General features: G+C 38.0%; 1 protein-coding gene across 1 annotated transcript in view; it reads left to right on the top strand.

The window, feature by feature from the left end:
- Nucleotides 1-670: 670 nt before the first annotated feature.
- The window catches only part of LOC129729336 (protein tweety), a 33,058-nt gene continuing 23,019 nt past the window's right edge, over nucleotides 671-10,709 (top strand). Inside the window, exons 1-4 of the mRNA XM_055687852.1 lie at nucleotides 671-1,425; nucleotides 7,950-8,435; nucleotides 8,488-8,870; nucleotides 8,931-9,203. Coding sequence (XP_055543827.1) covers nucleotides 1,267-1,425; nucleotides 7,950-8,435; nucleotides 8,488-8,870; nucleotides 8,931-9,203 — 1,301 coding nt within the window. The 5' untranslated portion in view covers nucleotides 671-1,266. The remainder of the gene's footprint in view (nucleotides 1,426-7,949; nucleotides 8,436-8,487; nucleotides 8,871-8,930; nucleotides 9,204-10,709) is intronic.

The raw sequence follows: 10,709 nt of genomic DNA, 5'->3' as shown, positions 1-10,709 counted from the left end.
GTTGTCAAACTTAAATGCGATTCGGCATCACTTGCCGGGAATGGGTATTTCCGCTCTGTGAGTTCTAAGAATACAGTAAGGTTTTTTACACGGTTTTTTTATACGCGGATTTTTTTAATTAACGCGGTATTTTTACGCAGATTTTTTTATTAACGCGGTTTTTTACGCGATATCACGCTAATTCAGAAAAATTTTCGTGAATTTTCGAATTAACGCGGGCTCGGAAATACTGGTCCTAGAGCGTCTCGGCTTTTTTCTAAAGCCCTTCTTGCTGGTTCACTTTACAAAAAACACAGACTTCATTAACTCTCCAAACAACCCGATACGTGTCATAAACACAGCTACATACTACATAGAACCAAAAAACATATTTTGTCCAAGCATTTACAAGTTATGTCCCATAGTGTGATGTGAACAAAGTTTGACAAGCTCAAAAATATCACCATAAGTGAGCAGTGAGCTTTACACACATTACATCGTAACAAAGTCGATTGCCGGATTGGATTTTTCTCACTTCCTACCATATTCGCATTTGGGACGTGAGCCAAATCCATCTGAGAGAATTTGTTTTGCATGAAATATCGCTCTCAAAAAGGTTCACCCCAGCTGCCGCATACAAACTTTCTTTTCTCTTATATTCGGTTAATGCTTTACCAGTTTGGTTCGCCTGGCACAGATATGCTATGTACTATGCTGCCAGGACCAAGAACGAAAACAAGGGTGTGACCGAGAGCATAAAATGTTTTCTTCTTTACTTTTCAAGGAAAAAAGCTATACTTTACCTTTCCAGACAGTTTCAAGAGCTCTAATTAATAGCGCAAAAAGTGTGTAAACGTGCACCAAGTATTAGTAACATGAAGTACGAACTCAATTAATGTTGTAAGGATAATTAACGATGTCTTAAGTGTGTGCTGAAAAAAAAAACTCAAGTAAAAGATGACTTTAATCTAGTGGTGTTTCGCTGGTAGCGTATGAGATTTACCCTTCTCGTCGCCATACACCACATCTTCTATAATTCAATAGGTTCTAGTTTCTTTTCTTTTAACAAAAGTATTGATGATTGTGGAATGACCCAAGGTAGTGCCGACAGAAATCTTTCCAATCGAAACAACAAAATGTAAAACAGCTCAAGAGAAGCAATTTGTCAGCGTCGTTTGCATAATTGAAGAGAGGATATTCAATTGCGAAGTCCAATCATTCATTAGTTAAAATAGCACTGAGTGTAGTGTAGTGTTAGTGCGTGTATATATGTGACTTATTGGCACAATGCAGGGTTCTTCGCCACCAATCATGGGTTATCCTGAAGATGATGATCAATATAAAGTGCCATTGATCGCCAAACTCTTACATGCGCTACCTCATTACAATATTACGTTTCATCGGATTAACAACACTTTTCGTCCGTCGAATGAAGTTTACCTAGAGGTATGTGATTGTTTTTTTTTGTCTTTATTTTTGCGGTTTTTAACCTGTGGCTGATTCGCCTCATGTGACTATTGTACATTTTAAATTGAGCCATACGCTTATATAGTTTGTATAAAGTATTGTTAAAGTATTAATGGAATAGTACACAGTATAAACAGAACATCAAAATGTTCGAATAATTAAATTTTCAATAATTATAATTATAGATATACTATGTACTCGAAAAATAAAATAACAACAGAGGATCAAATCTGATTTACCAAAAGAGAAACAGTAATATACATTACAATATAAATATTTTGTAATATACAATATGATATAATGTTTTTTGAATACTTATATAAAACCTTTATGAACCAGAAATAGAGTTCAATAATAATTTTTCTTTACCGTAATTCTCGCTCAAAAATGCAAATTATTCCAAAAAGTGTTTTATCTAGATATTGTGAGTCAGTAATTTTATCATAACATTTGAAATGGTTCATTCCTAAATTAAAGTCAAATTCGAACAGGGGTTAGGATGGAGGGTTGTAAAAATGACTGTCTTGTTTGAGCCAAAAATAATTGCTGGTTAGCCTTTAGTCGTCGTATATGTTCTTGAGAACATATTAAATATAATATCACGTCGATACTAACTGCAGTATGTAACTATAGTATGGAATTTGTATATTTCTAATTGTATATACTATATTATGAGACGTTTCAAATCATATCAAATGAAAATAGGAATCGGCTGTTTTACGGTTGCTCAATTTATGAATGAAATTTTGGCATATAGCACTTGACGACTGACATAATACATGACAAAGCAACATCAATATCAGCAAATTTATGTTTTCCTGTCAGTTCATGAAATAGCCTATTGAAGCCAATTCATATTTTTAGTTGAAATGGCTTAGAAAATTAAGTCTTATGTAGGGTGCGAATGGGATGTATGGGAAAATTATGAATTTCGTTTGGCAGAAGGGCTCAAAACGTTCATTACCTCGAAAGAAGCCATTAAAGAATTTCAGTTATAAGGCAATAGAATGCTTCTCGTTTCAAGAACAAATTTAATAAAATTTCTTTTATTGACATCTTCATCATACGTGGGTTGTTTTTATACGTTTTTTAACGGGATATTTTTACAATAACGCGGATTATTTTTACTCGATTTGGAAGATCTTTTGTACGCGGTATCAAATAAGTATATCTTATCTAATCTTTTAAAGGCGGTACAACCAACCGCGTAAAAAGCGACCCCAGTGTATTCTACCATAAACATCTTCAAAATTTTTGAATTATTAAAATTTCTACGTTCTGTCAGATCCCATTTGTATCAATAAGGCATACACAAAGGACTGGCCAATAAGCGTGGATGCAAGTGTGAGATATCAACATTTTTCGCGTGCTGATGTCGTGCCGTCACCACAACCAATTGACCACAGTTTGGCATAGGAGAATGTATGGATTTTGCCATCGTGTGAAATGCATTTCATCTTGTATTATGATAATATCCAGAAACAACATGTGTCTCCCTGGTGTCATAGAATAAGTTACTATTTTGGGGATGGTTTAACCGTTATGTACTCGGCAGGGTACCCCGGTACCTTTTCAGACTTTATTTCTTTAAAAAATAAGGACAACCTAAACTCAGCCAGCTAGAACCTATGGAATGCTCCTAATTAGTGGAAATAAACCATTTCGCATCATCAGACTGTTTATAGCAGCAAGGGAGGTCAGAGGGGAAGGCTTCGAATTTTTTTACCCCATGAGTACTCGGCAGGGTACCAGGATACCCACAAAATGAAACGCTTCTTGCTTTTTTATTTCTTGACCGATTTTCGATCTTGGCCCGTCAAAAGATTGGAAAATCTGTCTACTTTTAGAATCCGAGACCGAAACCGACCGACACCACATCTGGTTCCTGTAAATCCGAATCTTCGGGAGCATGTTCCGGTCAGACAAATTAGTACAATTGTCAATAAAACCGACCAACATTGGTATCAAAAATCATGAAATCACTCCAGGAGTTGATTTTCATTCATTTTGAGTCTATCTCATAAGTTCTCCGAAATGGCCATTACGGAGCAGATTCCCGATCTTGAGCTTGGTCCCGAAGATCCGGATTTACGGGAACCATATGGATACGAATGGCTCTCTAGGTTCCGCATAATAAAAATAGACAAATTTTCCAATATTTTGACGGGTCAAGATCGGAAATCGATCAAGAATTGAGGAAGTAAGAAGCATTTTATTTTGGTGGGTACCAGGGTACCCTGCCGAGTACATACGTGTGTTAAAATTGCCGAGTACATAACGGTTAAATAAAGCAAATTGAGCTTGAACTTGAGCTTGAACGACCGTACATTTCGTAGTTGCTCCTCCGTGATGGATCTGAGCTAGTGAAGGTGCACAGGGAACCACGTATATGGCAACTTGGGATACGTTTACCATCTTCAATGTACAACAATTCAGTAGCTTCCGCTTTGAATAGATCCATAACGGCGCCGGCCACGTCCTTACGATCGTTAGGGTAAGAAAGGATGTTGTAAGGAAGGAGTTGTAGCAGTCGTTGTTATCGGAGACCGAGTTTACCTCTGCATCTCCACGACTGCGACGGAGAGGAAGGGTTACGTCACCGTGGTAAGTGACGGAATCTAACGAGGTTGCGCGCGAAGTTAACTCATTACGGAGGCGAACGAAGTATCTTTAATGTCAGATACCGCGCAAATGTACAAGCGGAGCGAGCGCGAAGTATCAATCACCCGGAGAATTCAAATGTTTGAACATTTGTTCATGTCCAATTTCGAATGCTCTCGAGAAAGCATTCGCACTTCAGAAGACGCGATTCTTTGATAGGTATACATTGCGTAGTTATTAGATCAATCACGATATTTATCAACCGAACTCGATTTGCGACACGCTTACATAAAAGCAACGAGCAAACAATCTTTGGCTGAGCGGTTATGCCAAGACTAAGCTTATTAGGAGACAAAGGTTTATGTAATTATGTCTCCGTGGCAAGTGATGGAATCGAATGATGATACGCACGAGGCTCGCGTATTACGAATACGAACGGTTTATCAACCCCGTGATCCTATGCCAATGACGCGCGCGAAAATCATTAACTATACGAAGCAAACGCACCTACTCTGAATCTAAAGGAGCTGGGATAGAGCCAACGGGCTCGGGAATAAATGATTTGGTACACCTCGGAAGTCACAACACCCCAAAATTCCTGAGATGAGCATAGCTCACTCGGGCCGAAGACTCGTTTACACCGGACTCCGGAGCATTATGTACGACCGCTCCATTCCCTCTTACCGACGCATACGCGCAGAGACACGATGTTTTACGCCGATCATCTCTTACTTCTCGAATAATTAAGCCAAGATACCTACTGAGTCCAAAAACTGGCAACGTTTCATGCATTCATAGCTCGAAAATTTATAAAAATGCAAATAAGCATATCCGACAAGACAGAGTTTCAAGTTGTTTTAGAAAATGCCTCAAAATCGCAATCGAAATTTAGTTGCCATGCTGACCGAAAAGATTTCAACAAAAATAAATGAAAAAAATTGTCTATGTGTTTCAATATTTGTTCAAAAGCTAGAAAAATCATAAAACAAGGGCATGAAACTAGACGAAACATCTAGATTGGTTGGGTCAGAACGCGAACATTAAATTTCGGAACGGCCAACTAGCAGCGCCGGATGTATTCCCTTCGACGTCAGTCCACCGCGCATACGAGATGCAACTCAATAAATTAACATTAAACATAACATATAAAGTCAATTATCCTGCCCGCGCCCTTCATACGTACGCGAGAGAACTTCGGAATCGGCCTGTTCGAAGCTGCAGAAAGAATAAAACTCCCGCTTGGCCATCGCCGTTAGAACCGAACGAAAAAAAAAGGATGTGTGCGTTAACATATGATTGCAAAGAGAACAGAAGAAATGACAAACTCGCAACAATCCTTCAGTTTATGCCCTTCAAATCTCAACACCCGCTGTTAGGCCAAGGTCGTACAGGGAACGATGCGGCACGAACATCGTCTTTCTTCACTTGAAGGAATAGTTTCAACAGTAAAAACTGACGCGCGTTCGAACACATCCCGAACTGTTTCGACGCTATTCGCGCCGCATCTTTTTCGGCCCAAGCGTCGAAGAAAAAGAAACTCGATCAAAGGCAAATAGAACAAAGCTGCTCTCCCTTGCCCTATCCATTCTGCCATTCACAAATATAAAGAAAAAATTTCAAGCAAAATATCCCCAATACTAATGCTTGTCTTTTGGTGCGTCTCTTCTCTGAACTGATGTTAATACGAGAAGCATCGTACGCGTGAGCAACAGTCTTCCTGCACTCGCGCTTCTCTTGCTTCCCACTCACTCACACAGGTGTTTTGGTAAACGCTTGCGGAGAACGCGCTCCGCCACCGAAATATGGCTGCTCCCAGGAATCATCACTGATCAGACAACAAAGACCGCACCAAACTTTGTTTCTTTGTTTTGAAATGTACAAGCTCAAACAAACCACCATAATCACTGTTACCCTTCATCTTCATTAGCCACTCCGTTGCCGGATATGATTACTAGGTGTTAATCAAAATTTGTAACAGCTTCCACGGATTTTAACAATGACGTCACTTCCACCGATAATACGAAACCACCTCATTTCGTATTACCTTTTCCTCCACCCGTTGCACTTAATAAAGTTTTAATTACACCACGCGTGGGCTAAACAAAATCATATCGACGTTTCGGCACTTTTCTACACTTTAACCGTTACGCCGTATAGAAATCGAGAACAATAGCGTGTGTCGAACCGACACGGAGCATTCGAAAAGTGAACCGCACAAGTCGAACGCTCGCACCGAACTCTCCATAACGGTTAAATAAAGCAAATTTTCCATAAACTCTTTTTATCACTTATTCACGATTTTCTCATTTTGGCCTCCCACATATGCCACAATGTTCTGAATCTCCTACCAGGCTATGTGTGAGACACAATGATGGACTATAGATGGACTTTAATGAAAGCGATTTGAACAAATCAAGGGTAAAAGATACAAACGGTTTCAAAATTTTAGGAGCTCTCTAATCTAGGAATAAAAAAATACGTTAACAGTCAATTTCCATTTAAGTTTGTCAATTAATTTTTGTTTTCTAAAATGGTCCAGTTTTTTTCTATCCTTTCTTCTTTGCTCGAGTGATCAAAAATCTATGATGATTGAATTCTTATCCAGCATTTTTCCATAATTTGGGAAAATATACAATTTAGAAACAGCAATTGAAAATTTTTACTAAAATTTCTATTGTGCTCCCAGGAAGATGTTTGATTAATCTGTTAAAGATTCCATCGTCACCAGGTGCTTTAATATTTTTGAAATTTTAAATAATTGGTTTAATCGCATTTAAGTTAGTTTCAATTATTTCTGCAGATAAAAAATTCTGGGAAGAAATTAAATCAAACACGTCAAGTGACTTTATTTTCAAATTCAAACTCGAGTTATGAACACTCTCGAACTGCTAAGCAAGTCTATGAGCCTTTTGTTCATTGGAAACATGACAACGTTCACCATCTCTCAAAACTGGAATAGGCTTTGAAGGTTACTTAAGAATCTTCGACAGCTTTCAAAAAAGTTTTTAATATGGTTTCAATTTTTCGACTTTAGTCTCTAAAGTTTGGTTTCTCAGAAGAGTAAATCTATGTTTAATTTGCAGGAAGATATCTTTATGAATATTTTTAAAAACAGGGTCACGAGAACGTTGGTATTGACGTCTACGGACATTTTTCAAACGAATTGGAAGTTGAAAATTTCCGTCAATTATTGGTGAATCAAATCAATAATCAATAATTATTGATCAATAATTGCACATTTTATTGCTTCCAAAGCGAAATCAATGTTCACTTCGTTTTGCAAATCTAACTCATTATTGAAATTATTCTCAATATAAGTTTTATATCTAAAAATTTCACATATGGTTGCCGTTACAATTGGCAAGTACGGCATTGGGTGATATGATTTTCATCTCCACCAAACTTCCTATAAATTTCCCATTCTACCCGCACATCATACAAAGCATGTGCTTTTCAAAAAAAATTAAGTTGTTAACCTCACTGCGGTTAAAATGAATAAAATTGTTTACAAGGTAAACTCCAGTTCTCTGACTGTTTTTACCCCGTGGTTTATGTTTCATAAGAATTACTTGAGTAGGGGCTATGCCAAGTAATTCTGTCAAAGTAATGAATAAATAACTTTTCAAACTTTTTGCTTGCATTTAACCAGATTTCATTAGAATCCTACATTAGTTGATATTATACAGTTAAGCTATAAAAATAGTTTCACAGTGTGAATTTCATAAAAAGTTCATAACCAAAACAGTTTGTCATACTATGCTTAGTACTACGCCCAGCCTTCATTTGTGCACTTTGACCCTTCTGCTTTATTTAATTGTCCTGATCTTTTACCTACCTTCATATACTAAATAAAAAGTATACGAACGTAACAAGAAAACTAATAACTTTTGTCTCTTCTTCAGAGTCTTGGAATCCTAGGATCGATACCTGCCGCGCTGCTGATAGTATCACTTTTCGGACTCTTGTTATACCTTTTGACTAGATGCTGCGACCGTAAACCCCGTCCAGCGCATTCAATTACCAGCCTCAAAGTAACACTGTCAATCGTGACGGTTTTGTGTTGCGCGGCCATCGGCCTTGGTTTATACGGTAATGACGATCTTCACAATGGTCTACTGGAAGTACTGCAAGCTGGTCGAAAAGTAGATAATGTTGTGTCATCAGTTCGTAACCAAACTTTTATACTAGAGAACACATTGACTATGAAAATTCAACAACAACTTACCGAACTAGAAGACATTTTCGATGCTAAAGCAAACAACTTAACTGCTTTGGTGCAGCTCCAAATGGCACTAACAATAACCAAAGGAAACGTAACTATTGCAAAGAATGCAGCAAACGATATTCGTCGGCCGTTAGTTGGTTTGACAATAACAGATTTCTTATCGGTAATAATTTTCAATCTGCAAACTATATCGATATAATTAAATATTGTTCTAGAAAGGAGATCAATGGGAGCTAATACGATGGCCCGGAACGGTAGCTATTCTTGCTTTGTTGCTAGTTCTATGCGCGGTACTTCTTGTCGGTGTAGCGCGACACTCACGTTGTGCATTGATCTTGTTCAGTGTATGCGGGCTGCTAGCAGTTACCGGGTCATGGTTGATGTCTGGTTTATACTTGTCAACATCCGTCGCAGTGGGAGATCTATGCAACGATCCTGCTGATTTTTTGGTCCATCAAGCACCTAATGAGTTACCGTCTGATATACTGTTATATTATACCCAATGTGATATTGCACGCTCCAACCCTTTCACCCAACGACTTCGAGAATCTCAAAATGCAATCAATAATGCTCGAAACGCCATGAGTGTTGTATCTAAGTAATCAATGAAGTTCTCAACGAATTTGCGTCCAAAATAATTTGAATTTGTTTTCTTCAGAATCTCCCCAGTGCTGTTTAAAAATGCTGGACTAGGGCCGAAGCTGGGTTCTGTCAATGCTGATATTAAACTGTGCGAACGAATCCTGACAGGTTTGACTGCGTTGGTGGATTGCAAAGCAGTGCACTACAGTTATCTTAACGCCACACGTGGACTATGTGAAGGAGGACTGCTTGGGCTCGTTCTTATGTTAGTTGCTAGCTTCATGGCCGCTATTTTACTAACGGTCATGGTTTGGGTGGATTCTCACACGTGGATTTATATTCGAAAAAGGTAAGTGAAGATTTTAACACTATTTAAGATACGAACGGCTAATTTCAACAAGATTGGGGAAGAAGTGCTGATTTATGACATTTTAAGGGGAAACTGTGTTTAAGCCACAAATGGCCGACTTCGAAGCATCATTTCGAATTTTCAAAAGCATGAGAATCGAAAATAGTTAATGCGTCCCCTGTGAAAACGCTTTTTTAAGGGGTCGAGAGAAATGAGGGAAGTTTGAATCTATTTTTAAGTGCATAGCACCATTTTCATTGCCTCAAAGGGGTATTTTTCTGAAAGTAAAGTTTATCAACAACAAAAAAATACGTTTGATTTTGAGATATACCAATTATTACTGGAGTAATGGCCGTTTCCCCGAAACGCTATTTTTTTGCAGAGGCTTGCGGTGATCCTGATAGAGACTCAGCGGGTCGACCGAAATAAAAAAACTCATATTATTTCATTGGTTTAGAAGTGTGCCGGGTCCTTGAACGATCGCTTTTATGAGTATTTTGTTTTCAGTGCAAACGGGAACGTTTTTCCCAAAAAATGCACGTTTTGAGCGCTAAAAATTGCATTAAAAATTTTTTGCGGCAAAATGTAACTGTATGTTTCAAAAAGCGATCGTTCAAGGACCGGCAAATTTAATAACGAGAATTAAAAAAAAAGATGAAGGAAATCGGTTCAGTAGTTTTCCCGCAATCAGGATCACGGCAAAGTCAATTTTCGGAAAACACTATTCCGAGATAATCGCGTGTAAAGTTTCAAGTTTAGCTTATGCGGCCGTAGCGAGGCGCGCTGCAAATCGCTCTAACTTTCTTCCTATTGCTCAGATCTTTATGAAAATTTGTGAAAATGTTTTCAAGATGTTGTATTTAAAGATAATACAATAAAATTTTTTTCGGGTTTTTGAAAACTAAAAAGGTATATAACCCCTTAAGTTTGCTTTACCATAACACACATAAAATAGCGTTTTCACAGGTGACGCATTAACTACAGTCGAATCTCTCTATAATATTTTTTTTAATAATGACAAATCTCTCTATTGCCGCATTTCCCTTCTGTTTCACATACATAAAAATTCTTCTTCTCATTGCGACATTTCTTTTTTACGGCGGTCCCTTAAGATGTCGCTATAAAGCGATTCGACTGTATTACTAAGTCTTATGCCTTTGAAAATTCGAAGTGGCGACTCGAAGTCGACCATTTGTAGCTTCTTTGGAGCTCCTAAAAGAAGTTCAAAACTTATTTCCTGTATGCATGAGCATATCCTGTTAATGTGTGCATTATGTGACAAAGGGTCCACAAACGCCAGAATTTCCATTCGGGGTAACGGGGTCAAATTTCTTGGCTGAATGGGGAGAGTGGACAATATGACAATACAATATGACAGTTTTCTCTTGTTGCAAACTGCTAGCGCTACTGTGATGGATGGATTTGAACTCCTGCTAATTCCCGTTCATCCAGTTGAAGTTCCTACTGCTGCTAATGGTGTAGCACCTCTTAACTATCTTCGAATCA

The sequence above is a fragment of the Wyeomyia smithii genome, chromosome 1 (assembly GCF_029784165.1).
Source record: "Wyeomyia smithii strain HCP4-BCI-WySm-NY-G18 chromosome 1, ASM2978416v1, whole genome shotgun sequence".
Taxonomy (NCBI): Eukaryota; Metazoa; Arthropoda; class Insecta; order Diptera; family Culicidae; genus Wyeomyia; species Wyeomyia smithii.
The sequence above is the reverse complement of the archived record's forward strand: the minus strand, read 5'-3'. Positions and strand labels throughout refer to the sequence as shown.